Source organism: Lipophrys pholis (assembly GCF_963383615.2).
Source record: "Lipophrys pholis genome assembly, chromosome: 20".
Taxonomy (NCBI): Eukaryota; Metazoa; Chordata; class Actinopteri; order Blenniiformes; family Blenniidae; genus Lipophrys; species Lipophrys pholis.
The window spans coordinates 8,674,880-8,697,711 of record NC_137648.1 but is presented as its reverse complement, the minus strand read 5'-3'; the positions used below and the strand labels follow the sequence as shown (position 1 = coordinate 8,697,711).

General features: G+C 41.6%; 1 protein-coding gene across 1 annotated transcript; it reads left to right on the top strand.

Moving 5' to 3' along the window:
• The first annotated feature begins 4,498 nt into the window (after positions 1–4,498).
• dap (death-associated protein) lies at positions 4,499–21,740 on the top strand. Its single transcript, XM_080489364.1, has 4 exons — positions 4,499–4,722; positions 5,628–5,721; positions 16,092–16,134; positions 20,367–21,740. Exons 1-4 carry the CDS (start codon positions 4,668–4,670, stop codon positions 20,484–20,486), a joined length of 312 nt encoding a protein of 103 aa, XP_080345490.1. The 5' UTR covers positions 4,499–4,667; the 3' UTR covers positions 20,487–21,740.
• The last annotated feature ends 1,092 nt before the right edge of the window (positions 21,741–22,832 follow it).

Genomic DNA, 22,832 nt, shown 5'->3' with positions numbered 1-22,832 from the left:
ACATAGTGATCAAATTACCGCTGTTTTTATGGCATAACCAAAACAATGGCTGAAGATGAGTCGAGCACTGAAAAGAAAAAAAACAAGTTTTTGAGGATATTATTTGTCTGAGGAGTAGTTCTCTCATATACCTACTTATTTGAGTCAAATATGTGCACCTCTCATTTTCAAATTCCCCTGCTGTCATGAATTCTGTTGCCTCTACAGGCTAAGCAGGAAAAAAATAATTCAAAGGTAAAGTCAGAAATCCTCCCCCACAGCAAGGTGTTCACTACCATTTGGCATGGGTGTTATCATGGTTTATTTAGACCTGTGTGAAATGGCAGGCTCTTTCAGTTTGAGCCTTGCAGAGAGTTGTTTCACAAAGCTGGAAGGTGCAGTTTCATACAGCTGAAGGTCTGCCATTTAGCTGTGTTTTAGTTATCTGCAAACCCCTCCTGTCAATCCATATTTAGATTTTGTGTCGTTACATTAAGAAGTATGGGTGTCTGCAAAAGCAACTCTATCTCTGAACCAATGAAACCCTGTGCTAAGGGGAAAGAAAACTAATTGTGGGGGGTGTTTTACAACCTCAAGCAGCTATCTTCAGTGAAGAGAAAGATTCCTGGTTTCCTGACAGAACTTCAGCTTCTCCTTGCTGTGAAGATGCTCAAAAGAAAAGTGGCTAAAGCTGCTCAGTAAGATGTGTAAGTATTGTTAATCAATCTGCGTATTGCACTTCTTCAACTCCATGTCCCGCCCTTTTCACCCCGTTTCAGCTTGACAGTGATTGACATGGACAAACGCAACTAATGGTATGCTCATATAGATCGTGCTCTGTCACACACACACGCGCACAAATATGCACACATTAGACACCATAAGACACCCTGTCAAGTATTGAATAGTCAATGCTGCAGAGCAGAGCAGAAGTCTTGGTTATTCATGTGTGATAGTGCTGCTGCAGAGGACCCAGCTGGCTCCCACAGAGCCACGTCAGTGAAGGGTGTGTGTGCGCATGTGTGTGTGTGTGTGTGTGTGTGTGTGTGTGTGTGTGTGTGTGTGTGTGTGTGTGTGTACACCTGTCAGTTTGAACAAATTCACTCACCTGTGACGTCCTCATTCTGTCTCTCTGTAAGCCGTCACTGAGAGTGCACTTCTCAAAGGTCTGGGCAACACGCACGCACGCACGCACGCACACATGCACGCACACACACACACACACACACACACACACACACACACACACACACACACACACACACACACACACACACACACACACACACAGAGTCATATCAGCTAAGGGCAGGTGCTGAGATCACTGAGTTCTGAAGAGGATTTCACCAATGGGAGTTTGAATGTGAGGCATGTATTTTGACTATAAGTAATGAATGCTCTTGCCTGTTCGCAGTGTTGCATGTGTCTGTGTGTATGTCTGTTAGCAAAAAAGGCAAGGAGTAGAAAGTCAAGTCACGAAAATATGAGGAGGATGGACAAATGTACTGGATGCAGAGCTCTCTGTTAGTATATATATATATATATATTTTTGCACTGGAGTTCTGCAGTTTCTACCAGTCACTCTTCCTTTTTTTTGTTTCTGGGACATCACAAGCCGAGCTTTGTTGAAGTGACAGTGATGATGAATCCTGCAGGACACAAACTCTCACATGAACAACTGGAAGCACCGCACTGATGGAGTGAGGCTGCATTCTTCCATCTAGTGGTGGCATATGTGTGTGTACACACTCTAAATCTAATGCATAAGCACAGTGATAGGCAGAACCACATGTGAATATACACACCAGCATTAGGCTCTGATAAATATCACAGAAGGACTGCTTTTACATTTCATTGTAGTAGAACTAGTAGATCTTCACTGACTCATACTGACCTCTCCTGCCCAAAAACATTGAACTCATCATGGAAAATAATGGTTGTTTTTAACCATTTAGATAATCTAGTATTGGAATGTAACTAATTAATTAGTCATGCAAGTTTAATGAGGAGCAATTATACTAATGGTAATCCCCCAATCTTGATTTCCATGGTAATGTCCAGCAGACCCTCTGCCAATGTAATCCATGCCTGCACATGGAGAACATGCAAACTCCACCCAGGAAGGGCCCCAATCTCATAATTGAACCAACGATGTTCTCACTCCGAGATGAGAATAAATTTGTGCATTACAACAAATGAAATGTAGAAATAGGAAAAACTCCCTGACTTTGAGAAATCATGCCACTTGTGTCAATAAGAATGAACTGTTTACCAATTTGCCTTGTAAGAAACGAATTAAGTCCATTGGCTTCGAGTCCACATTGCAGTTTATCTTTTAACCAGCAGACTGTATTCTGACCTGTGACTGAACTTGTGGCCTTTTGATTGGCTGTCAACACCTTCCTCTGAGACTCAAGTCTTGGCAACAGATTCTTTCACTTTGAGGACAAATGTGATGCTGACCACCTCCTCTGCCAAAAGCCATTGCTCATCAGCAGCATGCGTGTGTTCAGTAAAACTCCTATGTATGTTTATTTATTAAAAAAAAATCTTTTTTTTCTGTACGTATTTTCATGGAATAACTTGACTAACTGCATAGAAGGATGGTTTGCTCAGCCACCATTCTGAGCTGGTCCCTTGGGTGAACTTGTGATGTTTTAGAAGTACCGACTGACCTGCATGCATCACTTTAGGCAGGTCACAATAGGTTCATCATTCTTCAGATATGTCACACGAGGGACATCAAGATGAATAAGGTTTTTTAACATGAGAAGGTAGTGCTTTAAATTTAGATAATCCCCCAGTTCATTATAACAGACAGAATGAGCTATTTGCCGTGAACAAACTTTTGAACAAAGATACCGCTGCGACATATATTTTAGCACATAAAAATATGAACATGAATAACAATAGATGTGTGATTTGAACTGTTACTGTTGGATTTCTTTTTCTTTGCCAGTATCACTGGCTTTGTATGCAAACACACTGGCACGTCAGCCAATTTGATGAGTGTAAGTTAACCGTGTGAAGATAGAAAGAAAGTAACCACAGAGGTCACACACATGCACCGCGTGCTGTCTTTGTTGTATTCATCCTCATCCTGGCTGTCACTTCGCTATGATGGGAAGCGCATTGGTGTGATCTGTAAACATTCAACTAAATGACATGGGATCATTACTTTATTTGTTTGCAAGGCTGCATAGGTGGACAATGATGTAGTTATTTCATGCTTTTAATGGTAACTCAGGAAATGTATGAATTAAAAGCCAATCCATTCATTTGTTACTACATTTGGGGTTGTAATGGCAGTGTAAAGAGCAAAGACGCCCAGACATCTCTGTCCCCTGTAACTTCCTCCAGCTCTTCTGGGAGACTCAAAGCCAGTCCCAGACCCAACCAGAGATATAATCTGTCCAGTGATTCCTAGGCCGACCTCAGGGATGCCTCCCCGGGCAGATGTGCCTAGTAAACCTCCAATGAGAGCTGACCAAGGAGCATCCTGGTAAGATGAACCACCTCAACCGGCTTCTCTTGATGTAGAGGAGTAGTAGCTTAACTTTGACTCTCTCCCAGATGGCTGAACTCTTCACTATCACAAATAATGATGCCCAATTTGTCTCAGCAATTTTATTCTTTCAGTCTTGACCCAAAGTTCATGACCATAGATGAGGGTTGGGTTGTAGACCGACCGGTAAACAGAGGGCTTTGCTTTATAGCTCAGCTCCCACTTCACCACAACAGTCGGGTGCAGTGACTGCATTACTGCCTGTCTGACTCAATCTCACAATCCCTCCTCCCATCATTTGTGAATGAGACCCTTAGATACTTAAACTCCACCTGAGGAAGATCACTGACAATAGGCATGATAATCACTAAAAGACTCATTTTGAGGGAATGAAAATCTTCCTCAGCCTCACCTGTTCAAGAATGGATTACAGACATGTTGCCAGCTATCAGGATGGAAAGACTCCATTTTTAAAGGACTGGTTCTATTAAAAAAGTTTCTTGCAATCTGGGAACCATTCCTCACCTTTCTCAATCACCCCCACATCACTACTAACTCAACTCAATACATAACTGCATTTTGAGTTGTAAGACTGTCAAATACTATTTAACTGTAGCACCTATCATCTAATTTCTAACTGTTTAAAATGAGCACAGGTCTGATTCTGTTGTCTGTTAGTTTATTTTTATGTTAAAAAAACAAATGAATATTGTAATTATTAAAAAAACGTTTTCAATACAGCAAAGCATAATGATAATAATAATAATATTAATATAATAATAATAATAATAATAATAATAATAATAATAATAATAATAATAATAATAATAATATACTGTACTCAAAACAACTTTAGGGAATAGTAAGGAGAAAAATAAATTATTGTTATTAATATTATTATTATTGTTGTTGCTATTATTATTATTATTATTATTATTATTATTATTATAGAACAAAGCTCAACTATGCATTACTTTCGCGCAGATCTGTGCGTCTTACGTCATCGCGCGCCTTACGGCTCCGCCTGACGTCATCACGCACCGTTCCCAAACAATACTCAGGAAAAAGCCACGTTGACGATCGCCACTGAAGAGTAGTCCACAATTTGAGGCAGAATAAAGTCGGAGTTTGTGAGTGAGACTCCTCGGTTCCTTCTCGCAGCAGACTCCGGGTCCGAGCAGCCATGTCGTCGCCCCCGAAGGAGAAACTGGAAACCAAAGGCGGACATCCCCCTGCAGGTACTGCTCCCTGTGCTGTTGTGTTGCTTTAAAGCCTCTTACAAACCTGAAGGCCTTTTGTTTCTGCACAGTCTCGCACCAAAAATCACATGATTATGATTAATACTTATGCAATCCTGTCAACTGGCAGCTGCTCCTGCTTATTCAATGTCTCCAGATTGCTTAGCAGTGCTGTGTGGTCTAATTTTTTTATTTTTTTTTCTCTCAGTTTCACACATTTCCTTTTACTTCCTGATTTGATTTTTGCACCATCATGTGAGTCGGTGGTGTTGTAGTGGGTTGTAACCACTGTGCTACAATGTAATGGATGTCGTTACAGTGTTGCAGTTAATGGCAGCTGGGTGGCAGTGACGTGGAGGTCATAGACTGCAGTCTCGTGGATGTGGGCTGAGAGAGGGGGGAAGGAAAAAAAACAAACAGTTAAGGTGTACGTGGACATGAGCGCGATGTGGAGGGCCACTTGGCCACAGCAGCTGCAGGGCTGATAGCAGAACATGATAACAAATGCCCCTCGCACCCAACCTGTGATCATCAAGAGGCCCACTGCACTGTCACTGTTTGACAAGCAGGCAGGGTGTTAATGGAGATGTGTGAGCACTAGGAAGCCTTGACATGCTTCTTCTTTTCTTTTTTCTTTAATGAACAGGGCCTCCGCTTTGGAGGCATAGGTCAAGGAACAAAACAGCTGCCCTGCAGCTGCTGACAAATAATGTGGCATGCTCAAGGATGCTTCTGCATGGGGACAGTTTTGGTTTTTTTTACCCTCTGTGTTTCAATTGAAGAAGACAACCAGTGACCTCCTGTATTACCTCCTTAATGATCATAACACACGAAACATGACTTTAGTAGTGATGTCATTTCTGTTTTCTGACTCGTTTGTGTGTGTGTGTCGTTGTGTGTTGCAGTAAAAGCAGGAGGGATGAGGATAGTGCAGAAGCACCAGCCTGCTGCCGCCCCAGAACCACCGCAGAAAGAGGACGAGGAGTTTGTCAGCAGCAGGTAACAGGATGGAAGAGTTTGCTTTGTAAAATGTTGAAAAGTCCCAAACTTTCCTATATCCTAGGACTATTTGATATATTCTATTGAGAGCTGATATTCAGAGTACTTGGACACTTCACTCAGCTATACAGTTGTTTAGGATCCCATTCATGATACCAATAACTGCTAAGTTAAATATAGCACTTCTGAAATGGGTGTTTCTCTTTACTTTGAATGTACATGAAATAGAAATAGAAATGTACAAGCAATTTACATTATTTAGAAGGCGGTCACCTACAGTAATGTAGAAAAATCTGTTTTGTTTAGTTTGGCAAGCCAATTTGTGTTTTGTTGGTGGCGCTAATTGCAAAGACAAAACTAATGAATTAAAAATTTCAATTTAACTACGACTGTTAACAATCGTGAGTCTGCTTACATGTACCGGATTTAGCCTAGAACTGCTTTTCCTGTTGACTAACACATTTTCTTGACAATTCCTCAACCATCGGGCTCCTTAACAGTGAATGAATCTCCATTAATAAACTGAGGGTGGTCTGGGACTTTGTCTGAGTGGCCAAATGGTATAAATGCATAGCCCATGAAAGCTTTCAATTCAGCCTTGTTATTTATGACTTGATTAACAGATAATAATGTAAAACACAACAAATGATATAAATGGGTTAATTCATAGAGAAGGGATAGTTTGTGCAACATCATTGTCAAGAAATGCGAACTGACCACAAAACCCCTGCAAATAGATAGAAATAATTGCACAAAAAATGGTCATTCTTGGTATACTGCCCTCACATAGAAACTTTTTCATTTGAAAGTAGTCACAAAACCATTTCAAGATATGTGCCGAGCCACATGAAACCACTGATTTTGCTGTCGTATTTACAACAGGCCTGTAGTGGTGCTATCAGACCGCCACAGAACTCTACCAAAAACAGAGAAAAAGACATGAAGCCTAGACATGAAACTGAAAACACAGACATAGGAGCATGTGGCATATGCTGTTTTCACTATGGAAGAGGAGAAGCAGAGGATTGTGTTGTAAAAACCATAAACTGGTTACTGGCTTCTGTAGTAAGAGCACCACCCTGTAACCCGCCATTGTTGTCTTGTTGGATTACAGGGTTAGTGCTTTATAAATTAGAGGTGGGGCTATGACATCAGTGTTTCAGCATTTTCACTCATAAAGATGGAGAACGTGAGTATTGTGTTTATCCGCTCTGGGAACTGGTTTAAAAAAAAAAATTTGGTTTTGCTGTTTGAAAATGCAGGCTTTGTGTGGTTAATATGCTATCAGTTTAAGAAGAAACACACACGGATACACCTAAATCCCTCTCCGTGTTGATAGGACGACTTGCACTCACTGCCTTTTGTTCCAGTGTGGGTGGGGATGGGGCAAAGGTGTGAAACTTATGGGCCTGAGGCAAAGAAAGCTCCTCGAATGGCATTTTCAAGTTCTGAAAAATACAACACCTGCACAATAAATGTACATAGCTATTTGTCATTTTTACACTGGAGGTTACAGTTTTTTTGGAACTGGATTGTTCATTGCAGAAGGAAACTGCAGTGAAAGTTTCTTTCTTTTTTTCTTTTTTTTTTTTACCATCAAAGTCACATTAGGTTCAAATCTATACTGTGATAATGCGAGGATGATTTAACAGAGTTTTTTTCCCAATGTTAGTCTAAAGAAAAACACTGTGGAAAAGATACCAGTTTGTAGGGTTTTTTCTTTTTTTTTAAGGAAGTTCAATTAGGAAACATTAGAAGTATTCAGAATCCCTTTGTAGCATTTCCACTAAAACAAAGGTACATTTTGAAGTTTCCATTATCGTTGTACCTGTCTGGCCCAACTGAGGTCAAACGTGTGAAAGCTGCACCTCAAAAGACATCTTGTGTCTCTACATTGTCTTCGTACAGCGTCTCTGCAACATGCAACTGCGGCCATTTTTAAGTTTGCACTGACAAACACCACACCCTGAAAACTGACAAACATGCAATTTACCATCTTCTCTGTTTCTATATGGCTCCTCCGTAGGCCATTCTGCTGCAGACGTTTTGTGTTCCGTTACCGGCCGATTCACTAAACTGCATAATTACTGTGTAATTACAGCATTAACTTGCACAGCCCATGCAGCAGTCGCTAATTGTTTGCTCGAAACAGACTGGGTTTGCATGGTTTACATGATGCTGGTTCAATTGCCGAGCAACAATAATTGCCGTTTCCACATTAGTATGGTCGTCTTTTGTTGCATGAATACTTTGTTTACACTGATGTACCTCCTTTCTGCAGCAGAGGTGGTGCACATGTTTTTCCCTGTGCTATATTCTGTGTGTCCACTTCTACACCCACATATGTCTACTCCATATTCATGAAGAGCCGTCGGCCATTCACACACACTGGTACAGGTGGCATATTCACACCGTGTGCGTGCGTGTGTGTGTGTGTGTGTGTTTGTGTGCTAATAAGAGGTGATAAATGGGAAGTGACAAGCAGGACACAGCAGTGAGCAGGGTTCAAGAACATTGCCAACTGTTTGAAATCTTTCTGCGCGTGTACTTTCTACATACAGTCTTACATATGGACTATATCTCGCATTCTTTCTCATCCGCCACAATTTTTGTTTGAGCATTTCCCTGTAATTCACAGCAGGAATAGTATCGAGTCTGTCGGCAGCAATAAATCACTTTCTTTTGTTCCTCATTCCTTTGTGCAAAGATGAGCGGCCGTAATAGACAGAACATTAAAGTGAAAAGAGAGGTCAAGTAGATAACACAAAGTACAAAAACATCACGCAGACTCTGCTCCTTCTGACTGAAGACGGAAAAAAGGCAGTTGGTGGTATCAATGGTAGCAGACACAGCCATAAATGTGACGGTCGTTTCAGTCTTTATAATCACAATTTTGTCATGTTAATCCAGAGAATATAAATTATTACGGTCTTTAGAACAGACCCAAGGCTGAAAGTAACAATTACTTTCTTTTGTAGTTGAGTTAATAAGTTTTTAAACAGTCACTACATCAACTTTCGTCAGAAAATAATTTCAAAATGACCCCCGTAACTCAACACTTAGTCAACATTTGAATCCACTTGCAGGCCACTGTGCCTTGTGCATCATTTGATTCCAATCAGCTAATCACATTAAAGCAAACCAATGCACTTCCCTATGAAGACATGGTCAAGAAGACTTACTGAGATTCATACTGAAAAAGACAATGGTTATTTAGGGAATGTTGAACATGTCAATGTTGTTCATGCCATTTGTCCTCATCGAATTCTCATATATATCCACCAAAAGGGTTTACACAGAAAGGGAAAGAAATCTGAGGATCAGCAGTTTTCCAGGTAAAGCATTTGTTGACGGTAGAGGTCAGAGGAGAATGGCCGTACTGCTTTTAGATGACTGAAAGGCTCAAATAACCACCTGTTAGAGTAAAGCTTTGCAGAAAATCCTGTCTGAACGTGTCAAACTACAAAGGCAGACCACAGCGGGTGCAACTGTGGTTTGCTAAAACATAGTATTGAGGCTACAATTCACATGGGCTCAATAATGTTGGACAGTAGAAGAGATGAGAATTTGTTGCCTGATCTGAGTCTTGTTTTCTGCTGCAACTTGTACATCTGCAGGTTGAGGTTGTGGATCCATCCCTCCTTGAATCAACTGTTCAGGGTGCTGGTGATCATATAATTGGACATTTTCTAGTCATACTTTGAACCCATGGAGCACTGTACCCACTCACGGATCATTAATTGCTTCAGAGTAGGAACAATTGAATCACCTCAAACTAGATTCTAGAACATGAAAATTTGTTCGCTCTGCTCATATCATCCCGCCAATTACTGAATTCATTTGAGCACCTTTTTTTGATGTGCAGCCAAGAAATCAGCAAACCAAACTATAGACCAAAACCTAATGAAATGTATTTAAGGGCACCCTGTTGAATCGAAAATGGATTAAGACCATCCAGGGAAGCATTTAGTTTTAAAATGTAGTGCCTCAAGCCCTTAGGCCAACAACCCCGTGATGTAATCAGCGCTCAAAAAAATCACATGTATGCACACATGATGTTCGTTTGCTTTGCTTCAATATGAGCCATTTAAACCTGAGGAAACTCAGAAGCTGGGGACAAGAAGGCGCCACCGAAAGCAGCACAAAGCCACAAAATAGTACCCCCTGCTGCAAATAAACAACCGTGTCGCACAGTAGCATGGAGGTTACAGTCAGTCTTTGCAGATTTGCTTTCAGCTTTTACTCCAGCATGCCCGCTGGCTTCTCTAGCCTCCCTCACACTGCTCGAGTCATTGTAACGCCTTTCCTAAGACACTCATGTCCACACGGATGGGTGATTCTCCAGTGTACACAGAAACCACCAACCCCATGCTTAGCCACTGAGTTTGTGAGCACATTTAACAGCTTGCACACTGAAGCTTGCACAAATATTTACAAATGAACAGAGCAGGAGTGGCTGCTGCTTTTGAGGATGACGTCAAGGAATTTTCTTAGGTCTAATGGACTGAAAGAAATTTCAATTACCAAAAGAGTCAACTATCAATCTAGAATTCCTTCATTTTTCCAGGTGATTCCAGGTGAATTAGATAAATAGTACCGTAGATTATTTGGCCAACAATATAAGCAAAGTGTCAGTGAGAAAAGCCGGAACCTGAGCAATTTTGCTCTTGGTTAACAAACCTGAGACATACTTCTCTTTTGTTCTGCTTTAATTTCAAGCATTGCAAGTTGCATCAAATGTAAACCGAGTCAGCTGGGTCACCGAGGGTTCAGTGGTTCAGTTGTTAATATTTTTGTTTTTCGAGCTTGCAGCATAAGAGGAGGATTCATTATCTGGCCTGCTCAAATAAATTATACCAATTTTACAATGTGATCACACTGGACCTTCATTTTGAATCCGCCCTTAGCTTGAAAAACACCTCATGACTTTGCTGGGTAAATGCATGATAATCTCTGTGGGAAATGTTTATCTTTGCCTAAAAGTCGCCTGTCAGCGTATCCACGTGGAGAGGCTGAGTAACTGCAGCCTATCAGTCAATACAGTAGGCGCAAAGTCTCGCTCTCACGCGCTCTGTCTGTCCCTCTCCGTGTCACGTTGATGGACGTCTAGCAGGTGGCTACTGGGTAAATTTCACATTAGTAGCAACCAGCGAAGCGTTGTAGTCCGGGGAACACCTGCCGCACCCAATCTAGCCGAGATGGACAGATGGGGCGGAGGGGGGGGGGGGGGATAGGCTTCTTGGATTATGGCAAGCAGGAGAGAATTATTGTGGTATGGAATATGGAGGAGGTATGGTAATATAAAGATTTGTAAAACTACAGGTAAGGGAAGGAGCAGTGGGGCAGCGAGGAATAAGATATGGGTAAGAAAGGGAGGGAAAATGGTGAGAATCCAGTGTTGTGAATAACTGCAAACCCAAAACTAATATGGAGCGACACGAAATATTGCAAATTCATCGTTATTGTGATAAGACTGACTGGACAGAAGCACCAAAGTCAAACGGGCTATTGTCTGAAACACTGTTCGTGGTAATTGCAGACGCTCATGTGATGAAAAACAATAGTCCACTCTTAGCTGGTGTAAATTAGGGCAAAAGAAAAAGTACTGTTATTCTCAAAGCAGCACAAAGAAAATTAAGGTCTTATGCTACAGTATTTGTATGTATTGCAAATCATATAATTCTGGCAAATAGTTATGATTCTTTCTTTGAAAATGTATTTGTCTCATTTATAAACCGTTTGTTACAATTGATACAAATATTTTTTTTATTACTTATGAAGTTGTGTTATTCATTACATTGCAGTTTTTTTTGCCTGATTACTGTTATTGATTAGTAACAGTTCTAAAAACTCAGTGAGCTTGTTGTCATACTTGAAAAGTCAACCGTTAGCTTTATCTAGAGCCAAAGATGTAATTCGATCATTACTAAACTCATATTTACTGGAGGAACAGCACATAATTATTCCTAAACTTACTAAGTCCTCCTGAAATCAACATGAAATGCGACTGACTTCACCATTCGGCTGTATTGAAAGTAGCTCCGATGCATTAGTAGTCTTATGTAAACATTAGCTCGCTGCCAGCCTAAGAATTGTGAACTGGTCTATATCTATTGATTTGTGTGATGCTGCTCGTTGATTGATATTCGCCGCTGCTTTTTGATTTCATAAGTTCAGAAAAAGTTGTCTTATGAGAAACAGTAATTTCTAGATTACAGAGCATTATAGACCTTTACCCTGTGATCTGTATCTGGGAAAGGTGCTATATAGATAAAGTTTACTTACTTTACTTAGCAACTGATTCAACTACACATGAACTGGATGAGCGAAACAGTCAATATACCAGGGATTGGCCCCAAAAATATGGCCTTTCCATAAAATTATAATCCATATTATAATAAGAGCAGTTATACATTCAAAGATGTGTTGAGAATTAGAGCTATTAATTTTGTTGTAAAGCTGCAAATGAACTTCCTTGAATTAGTTATTGATGTTTTATTGAGTTCTATACAATAATAATGAATTTATCAGCACAGTTTAAAGAACTTGCTATTAATTTGTATTTTCACTGACACGTAAAGTACACGCCAAAACTTTTTGAAAGCCCGACTAATGACTGCAATTGAGTATAAATTTTCACAAAGTTGGACAACATTGCAGTCGAACCAGCAGAAGCTACCCGTCAGTCAGTCAGTTTCATAAAAGCATTGTGATGAAAAGTGCAGACCTGGCAGGTGAAAGGTGTCTTCTTTGGAGTGAGAAAAACAGGAGAAGCTCCGGAGAGGAACGTGTGCGTCCATCACCGCTCAGTGTGAAGCCGTTCACGTTAAGTCAACGTGAACGGCTTCACACATCATCAGCCAAATGTGTGCAAACTACGTGTGCAGTGATTATCTGCCGCTGGATTTTGGAAACGGGAGCGGGCGGTTCACGCCTGACTAAACTTGCTGTGCACAAGTTGTGGGCAGGAACTGCGGTGAAATGTGCAGGAAGCCGACAGCTCGTGGTGAAAGTTGAGAGGAGGGAGAAAGGAGGAGGAGGAGGAGAGGCAACAGGCATCAGTTTCTATGGCAACCACCACCTCGCCCACGGCAACAAACTTCTTGCTCTGCTGAAACAGAGAGAGATGGGTGGGGTAGACATAGCAGTGGCTTTTAAGCTGAAGACGGAGAGGAAAATGCCACACAAATGGAATAATGAACAATATAATGAACAATATGCTATTTGACGTATTAGTGAGGCTCTGCTGTAATGAGTGCAGCTCCCTCACTCACTCCCCGCTCTCTCCTGTAACTCTCCCCCACACCTTACACAAGGCAACCCCTCTCCAAGATTTCATAAAGCTCTCTACTGCCCCCCGGAGAATCCATCAGCCTCCAAATGCAGCCACGCTCCCACCGGACACACAAAGCCAGAGCAGAGATCTCTGTGAGTGTGTGGATTCCCCATCTCTCTCCCGCTCTGCCCTTTTCATTTTCCTTCAGATAGAACAGATAAAAAGCTGTGTCAGTAGCATAATCTGGAGGCTAATGCTTTTGTGTTGGGCCTAGATGAGGGTTCCAGGGCTTGTAGTCATGCATTTTTGTTAATCCACGATTAAAAAGTCTTAAACTGTAGGTGTCTTATCTGTTAATCGGGCGTGACTAAAGCCTGCCATTCATCTCTGTAACTTGTGACTTCACGGTATCTAAGTTTAGTCGATCAGGTGAAACGCTTGTACACACGTTTGCCTTCTGACAAATTCTTAAACATTTTTCCCCCCCAGTTTTGAAGGAATCACAAGCTTGTCTACTCGGACAGACTTCCCATCCTCACTCCTGCCTGTCTGTCTAGACGTTTCTTATCTGTCCCTCGAGCCCTGATGCTCAAAGTCCCAGTAACACGAGGCAAAGTTTGATGCTAACACGCCTCAAGTGCACGCACTGACAGTTGCCTTCATCTTCTGTATTTTTCAATATACCTCGTCTGCCTTGCCGCTTTGTTACAATATTTCAGAGTTTAGCTGCAGATTGCACAATGAAGTAGGTTTTCAATAAGATAGAGGCATGTGACAACCCAGCGTGAGGCGCAGAGCAGCCCGTACTGTCTCAGTATGGGAATTCATATCCAACCGAGCATCCCCATTCACCCCAAACTCACTGTGCTACACCACTCTGTATATCGAACTTAACCTGAATGTGAGGCACCTTGTACCTGTGTCCCTGTGACTTTGCATCAAACTGAAGTTCATGTACAGCGATAGAGTTTATTTGAAGATATCACACAACTGCAGTACTGTGTGCACCAACTGTCTGCATTTGTCCTTCGGGAAAAAAAAACAACTTAACAGAGTTGTTTATATTCATCAGATGCAGCTAAACATAAGCTTACAGCGACGCCCATATCAGTCGCTCACCAATATTCTGTTAAGGGAGAACCTGTCATGCTTGTCCAACATCGCGATACGAAGGTGGGTGTTTATTTCAGACATGGCCGACGTGTTGGGCTTAAGACTGCTGTGAACACTCAGCTAAGACAAGGTCACCTCATCCTGGATTTCCTTATATGGTCATCGGCATCACACACAGCAGCAGCCATGAAGTTGTTGAGGCTGGCGTCAAATGACAGAGATGTAGTGACTCATGTCAGCGGTCTGGTCGAGGCTCCCTGGAGGTCAGCCATCTGAAAGATTGAATGTATGGGGCGGGTTGAGATTAGAGCAGGGGTCTCTAACTCCTTCATACAGCCCAATCTGACCTTGACTGAGAGGAAAATAAACTTTGCATGCAAATATATAGGTAACCTTTACTTTTGTTTCACTTATTCATTTTTTAACCTTAACAAGAAAAACAGCAGTCACTTCTGGGGAAAGATTACCTTTGTCATTGTTAGCCTTTGTAAAGTCATTTTGTGAGCCTGATTGATTTCTTTGGCTGGCCTCTTTCAGCCCACCGGCCATATTTCTTTCCACGTTGTGAACAGTTGTCTATTTCTTCTCCATTTGCTCCTCAGGTGACCTTAAAACATTCAGGTCTGTAACCTGGGGACTCCATCAGCAGAGCGTTGAACTGAACGAGGAGCGCTTGTGGTCCTAATGTACCATGTTGCTGTTAATTGAATTGCTAATTGAGAATTTCTCAACCTTACATTTTTGACAAGTGGCTAACCAGGAATAATCATTGAAAATCAACATATCCAAGCATTAATTGAATAGCTAGGTGTGGATATTCTCATTAAGAAGAGAAGCAGAAGGCGATTGAGTGCCGAGGTGTTGATTGCCGAGTTTGAGATTGGGCAGATGTGCTGAAAATAGCTATAGCTCCTAATTGACCGTGATTAAAGAAGTTGTGCATGGATGCATCACCAAATATTAAAAAGTGAAGTAGCAGATGCTTTACATGTTAGGGAATCCCAAGAGTTGAGAAATTGATTGCTGAGGCTGCATTTTGCAGTCCGGGTCAGAGAAATATCATTCTTCACACAGATTTAGGCTGTTAATGAGGTAATCTGTAAGTTGGGACTGTAGGTAATGTCTTTGAATGGAGTTTTGAAGGTGGCTAACACAACTGTACTCTTTAGCCGGGAGTGACGATGCCGTAAAATTAGACGGCACTCGTTTGTCATGTCAAGGTCGATACTCGCCTCAGGTTGCGTCTTCCTCCTCCTCCTCATTTTTCCCCCTGCTTCCATCCCTTCCCTTTCCTTTATATCTGAGTGAGAGCTGGCCTCTTTTTTTTTTTTTTTTACCTCATCCTCTTTCACTCTGCTCTAAAAGTCTGTTATTCTGTTGGTATTTCACTTCACTCTTCTCTCTGCCCTTCCACTCCTCCCCGTCTCTTCTGTCCAGCCCGCCCTGCCTCTACCCCACGTCTGCCTCGTCCTCACTTCATTTTCCTCTCTTCTTTCCTAAAGCTTTTCCTTCATCATCATCCTTCTCCTTAGCTCTCTTTTCTCTTGTTTTAGCTTTCGCTTGGCCTCCCTCCTTCTCCTCCTCCTCCTCCCCATCGCCTCTCGTGCGTTGCGCTCAGACGCTGTGAGCCCCAGTGTTTGGCCAGAATGAATGGGAGCTATTTAAGTGGCTGGCAGGTCCATCCGATGTGTGTGCGTGTGCAAGTGCATGTGTGTTTAAGCGCTCTGCCACAGAAAGTAATACTGTGGGTGTTGTGTCGTAACAACTCACGATGTTCATATTTGGGCGCTGTGACACTTTTAGGCGGATTTGATCTAGCCGGATCCGTCCATACTTGTGCAAATGTTTGCATAAACTCTGCAGAAAGCTGTGTGACCCTGTCCTCCACGCACGATTACACTTACTAAACTGTGTGAACTACTCCGAAATAATTAATTTTGAATATTCTCTCCTTGTTTTTTCTTTTTTCTTTTCTTTTCAGTCCACCAAAGGCCCCTGTGGTTGTGTCTGGAGTGATTACAAAGGTAAGACAAGCACACACACACACAGACCACCGGTAGTGTAAAGTTAAGCGTTAAAAGATGGTTTATATCTGGGACAGGAGCTCTACAGGGAGCAAAAGACGCTCAATGCTCATCAAGAACAAAAGAAAAATTTAAGAAAAGCAGAGGATTAGAAAAAATGCCTGAAATATTGAAGGGGGAAAAGAGATGCATACTGATTTACCACCGTTTCTAAAAGTAATATAGTACATGCAATAACGACAAATTAAAATACCTTCATGCAATAATTTCAATTGTGAGAAATAGATACGGCATTGAGAATAAAAACTTTTAGTTTGGAGTCGAATACACTGGCAGCCCAGGTTGAGGTCCTACATTGACAAAGGTTTTGTTTACTATCCCATGTTGACTACAGAGCAAGCGATGGTGCAACATATAAGAACCTTTTAAATTATGAAAGCACGCAGCTCCACACAGACTGTATTCAGCAGCCATGTAATTTTGTGACGCCACAGCGAAGTGTTTCCTCGGCATGTTCCAGAATCTAATCTCATAGCGGAAGGAAACTCATTTGCTGCGCTAAACTAGCTCAAAGGGCTAAAGGAAACTCATGGGAGGCTTTTACCATTCAAAATCAATCAGCTGATAAAAACTGTATGTCTTTGTGTGAGTAAAAATAAAGTGTGTCCTTGACTCTTTGGATGACTTCGCCGGTACCCAACTCTGTGTGTGTGTGTGTGTGTGTGTGTGTGTGTGTGTGTGTGTGTGTGTGTGTGTGTGTGTGTGTGTGTGTGTGTGTGTGTGTGTGTGTGTGTGTGTGTGTGTGTGTGTGTGTGTGTGTGTGTGTGTGTGTGTGTGTGTGTGTGTGTGTGTGTGTGTGTGTCAGACCTGGCAGATTGTTTGCGGAAGATTGCTGTGATATCAGAAGGTGGCAGGCATCCCATTTATCCCCCGATCCTCCTCTAGCCTTTCCATTCGCCCCCTATCACTGCCATCAAACCCAGAGGCTAGCAGTGCACAAAACCTCCGAAAAGCCTTTTAGGTGCTAAGTGAAACACTTCAGTGTGTGTGTGTGTTTTGTGGGTGCCTGTGTGTAGAATATGTGGCCTACTGGGATTTTTGATTTTTTTTTTTATGGAAAAAATAAGACATCTCCTGGCTATGTACTTTACATTTTTTCCTCATTGGGAGAATGTGACTGTGAGATGCTTCTTTATGACAAAAAAAAACAACAAAAAAATTGACAACTTGAGGCTGTGAATCATCGACCGTGCTACTTCTTCAAGGATAGAATCAATAGGAAGAGAATGACAGATAATTGACGGGATGTCAGAGTGGTTTTCTAGGCTGCACCTCTTTCATTAACCAGAAGACCTGTCCATAGCTCCAGAGACTCCATTATCCTCATATCAAGGCAAATGACATTACTGTATAAAGGCTCTTTCAAAGGCTATGAAAGGAAGGGATTTTGTTTCGATGGTTTTATTAATAAATTCTAAGAATAATTATATGCTGAACTGAGCCCACGGGTACTGGTACTGGTACTGGTACTGGTACTGGTACTGCAGCTTTTTTCCTATTCATAAGCTATTCATAAGCTACAAGGACAAGGATGTCAATACTCTGCAATCTAAATATGCGTATTTCCAGATATATATGTATGCATACCTAACATACAGCATAAATGAGAAGAATCTTTAAATAAACGTGAATACCTTCAATGTCGCAATTTGCCCTTATTGTTGTTTTAAGTATGGCCCAACAGCATGTTTATTTACTTAAAACAATTAAAACAATTCAAGATGGGTCAAAAATCTACACGGTTCACATGCTTCACAATACGACACAAAAGTAAATTTTCTCCAATAACTTGATTCAAACAGTGTTTGTAGCCTTTTCTGTTTTATTCTTGATCAGTTTAAGCTTATAAGTCAGGCAAATACAAAATGTCGCTATTTCAGATCAGATGCTGTTTTCCCCGCTTTTCCCTTGTCTTTTTTACGCTGATCGTATTTAAAATTGGAAACATGCTTGAGACATTAGTTTCTATGTCATAATAATTGTTGTCATTGTTTTAGATGCGATAATAGAAATAAAGCCACGAAAGAACACAGAATTAGCAAATTTTCAACCCACATGCATAGACATATAAGGTTTTGCCCCGTTTTTTGTACCATAACTTGAGCATATCTTCAGTATCAAATTTATATTCATACAATTTATTCAACATATTAGTCGCCTATCTACCACGGAGGGCGCAAACAGCCTTTGCCACCCACCCTGACGTCTTGTTCACAGTGTGGCGCAGTAATGCAGCTAATTTGTTAAATTCTCTCCCATACCTCTGCATCAGCAGCACCGAGGTAGTCGAGGAAAGAAGCTTTGAGCTTCGGAAGAGAGAGAAAAAGGGCAATTGGAGGTCAGCGCCGTCCACATCCCTCACAGTTAACAGCAGGATTGGCTTTAAATGAACCAAACGTACAAACTGTAAATGTTTTTGTGCCCACCTGCACACACACACACCACATACTGTACAAAACCAACATACAGAGAGGAGGATTAGGGTCAAGCGTGGATGGGGTGGGCGAGTAAAGTTCAGAGAGACGGCACTATGTTTGAGCGCCTTGATTAAACCGGTTATATAACTTCACCCACGTGGGCAACCTTAAGGTATCGGAATAGCCATGAATCACGTGGTAGGTTATGATAGTCATGATGCTCCAGTAATAGCCACATACTCTAACATCTGGACAGAAGCGACGGCCGGCATCAGCAGGACTTAACTAAGTACTGAAATCCAGTATTTCAGAATTAAAAAAGAAGTAATCCACTTACTCCTGCTTACAGCAGTATAATGTGTGCTCGCTGTGTGCTTTCATACCGTCTCTGAGCTCTTGATTCCTCGGCTTTAATCAAACTCACCACCCACTGCTCACCTATGCAAGAGGCTGTATGTGAAACCTGCTTTTCACACCCATAAGAAATGCGAGCGAGCGAAACTTTCACCTGCGAAAATTTCCTCTAGACACAAGAAACAGCGGAGCGGTCAAAACGGGTAAATTATTGAGGCGCGAGAAGCCACGCTGCTTAAAGGCAGAGAAAGAAGGAAGGAAGGAGCACCGGCTTGTTCGTAGCAAGTTGAGGATTAAAATTCTGTGAGCGATCAAATTCCTGCTTTGATCCGATTTAGGAGCGAGGCTGTTTATAGGCATTTTTCTTGGAATAATAGATTGAGGTTGCAGATGAGTGCACCGCACTGTATCCTTCATGCACTTTTGTGGATTTCCTCATCGTTATTGTGATTATCAGAGGGGAAGCATTTAGAAGCAGGCCGTGTTTTCACAGTTTCTTGTTGCGTTAGCACAAACACAGAAGCTTATTTGTTACAATAAATACTATGCAAGACTTAATAGTTTATACGCATGTCTCATCTTCTGTGATCTCTCAATTTGTTGCCATTTCTTTAAAAGTAATAATTGTGCATCGATAGCTATTCTGTTCTTTTAAATATTAAAATGTGTGCTACTGCTGACATTGTTGGCCTTGCCTGCAGGGAAATGCACACATAAATCTAGTACAAAAAGGTTTTCAAACTGATGATCGATGGTTTTGATAAATAATATATAGTAGGACAGTGGTACTCCATCGCAATAAGAAATGTATCCAGCTGTTTACGGTAGAAATGGTGAAAATATCTACATTTTTGGGCAGTATAAATCTTTTCAACATATTTTTATGATATATATATATATAGCTAAAACTTAACAGTCTGGGGTGTGATAAAATATAGGCATATAAAATATTACATAACATTTCTTTGTATTCATTTGCACTCATAAGTCACCAAGTTTAAGCTCATGCTGGTTTAAATTTCCACTGTTCCCCATCTATCAGGGAAATTCTTAAATGAAAATAGGGCGCCTCAATGAGAGGAATCCAACCATATTTAGCTTTGCCTTCAGATGTTTTCATGCTTCACAAGCAGTTGGTCTTGCAGGAAGAGCAGCTGTTCCGTCTCCGCTGAAGTGTTTGTTTCCTTGCTCTTTGTTGATTGTGTGCTTTGAAGACAAAGAAAAACGGGTGAGGTGTCACATCTCTGTGTTCTCCATCAAAATAAAGAGCGCTCATCAGAATAGAGGTCTTCTTGCAGCTTTCGCTCGACTCGTGTTCAAGCTTGTGTGCGTTTGCTGTCTGTATGTACAGAGGAAGGAGCTGCTCCCACACAAAGTATTGACTGACTGTGTTCTGTTCAGGGTGATAAGGACTTCACCCCGGCAGCTGCCCAGGTGGCCCACCAGAAGCCCCAGCCTGGTATTCCCAAGCATGGCCCTGCAATGCAGATCAACCAGCACATCAACCAGCCCCGCAAGTGAGCCAGGCGGCGGGCTGCAGCGGCTATGCTAACTCCACAAGCCGGCCTTCCCCACAGAACACAGAACATGAAGATTTTTTTTTTTCCTCCCACCAGACACAGATCTCTAAATAATACTAGTAATTTTGGTTCAATATGGTTTACAGTCCACGCAGCCGTCGTGAAGCCGCTGTCTTTATCCCGCACGCTGCTCAGGTGCTGCACTCTTAGTCCAGCCCTTTAAGGTTCTCTCCATTCAAGGGATTTGTCGGGCAATCGTAAAGTCTTAAGGCGATGTCGCCAGAGTCGGGCACTTCTAAAATTGTTCTGATTCCAAGAATAAATATCCACTTCATTACAGAGCTGAGTCTGTTGGGGGATTCCTAACGACAAGCCAATCACAACTACCTATCGAACAGGCCAACCAATCACCTCACAGTGATGAGCCCAGGCTCCAACCTCCTACCGACAACCTTCACACACCAAAAGAGGACAAACAACTATTTTAGAATGACTAACTTCACCACAAACAAGGGACCACAGAAAGCAACTTTTAAATTGAATCAGTTCCGCAAGTGTCACACCAAGCTGCAAGTGTAACCTGGAAAGTGTTAACCAATCAAAACACACGTCGATGAGGGAATTTGGCGACTCTGACAAGCATTCCTATTAACTCTGTTTAGCATATTAAGACAGAAATGTCACCAAGGAAGGGAGAGGTTGTTTTTGACCACCCAGTAAAATGTACATATATTTACCACAATCCAAAAAAAATTTGCACATCTTTAATATTTCTGAAATTATAACCTTTCTCTCCGCAATTATCGCTTTCTCTACTCAAATAGCCATTGTATGCATGCTGAGCAGTGACTGAAAAAGCAAAAAAATTAAGAAAAAAGGCTTGCTTTTGGGTGAACCCCCATTCAGCTCTCATCGGTTTCTTCCAGTGTCACTGTTTGACAGAGGAGACTTACCTTTCTCTGACGGGGCTGCAAGGATATCTACCCATCCCTGGCAATGTTCAAGACGTCTTTCGTTCGGCTCAACCGGCTCCGCATGCACCAGCAGTGCCTCATTGCTTAGATATTGCCCTTTTTTAGGCTCATTTGCCTCGCACGGATTTACATTTTCATCAGCGACATAATGGAACAACAGCCAAAAAAATGTACATGATGCTTTGTGTTTGCATTCACATTAGCCTAAAACGTCACAAGGGAGGTAATTATAAGGTGAACAAAGCGTTGCAGAGAAGCAGCTCAGGAAAAAAAAAAAAAGGCAGGTGCCGGTAAAAGAGGAAACGTTGGGCGAAAAGTACAAAAAGTGATTTCTACATTCCAGACAAAAGTTCTGAACAAAGTTGTCTGTCAAGTTCACAAAGAAACCAAAACATTTATTTCCACTTCTTTCCAGCAGAATACTGGTATTTCTGGCTTGCCACATATCCAAAAGTCTAGATTGTTTTTTCCCCGGGGGAAAATAAATAAATAAATAAACGCATATCAAAACACAGACTCGCGCATCACCCTTTCCCTTAATCACCCATCCCCTTACACTCAAGTGTCATTTATCGCAACACTAATGTTCAGGTTTCCAGAAAAGAACTTTATCATGCCAAGAAGGATTAATTTCCGATGTTAATTTAAGTTGAAAAAGAGTTGTATTTTTTGTTTACGCTTGGTTCTTTTTCGTGAGTGAATTGTGCAGATTGTAAAAATGGTTAGTCTCTGAGTGGACTTGGGTATCAGGTGTGGTTGTCATAGTAAATAAAGATATATGCTATCTCAAAACCTGCCTTTTGCCGCCTCTTTTTATTTGTGTAATTTATGCATGGCTCTGGCAAAACTTTGTTCTCCTTAGGTTTATTCATAACCTAGGCCACATAAAGATTTTCGGCTCCGGTATTACTAATGTCGTACACTGAAAAAAGTTCAAACCAGTGCAACTTGATGTATAGTGTCCTGTAGCTCACCTTGAGCATTTGAGAATCCCACGGTGAATTAGCGCCCTACGCTGAGGAATTAGGGATCAGGTGGTGTTTTGAAATGAAACCGAAACGCTCCAAGAGCTGTCTGCTGTTTTTCCTTCAGCACGCACATACGCACATACGCACATACGCACATACGCACAGGCCCGGCCTGCGCCAGGTGTTAGTGCATGTAATCCATCTTTACACAAGCATCTGCAACCAGGTGTTCTGTCGGCTTATGTTAGCCCAATAAACCAGCCAGTGCTGGCTGAGTTGGCGCAAGCCTCTGTCAGCAGGCTGAAACACCCCATTAAAGCCGACACAATCGTCTTGACTCTCCACGCTCGTGTATATATATATATATATATATATATATATATATATAGTTCTCTCAGCGTTTCC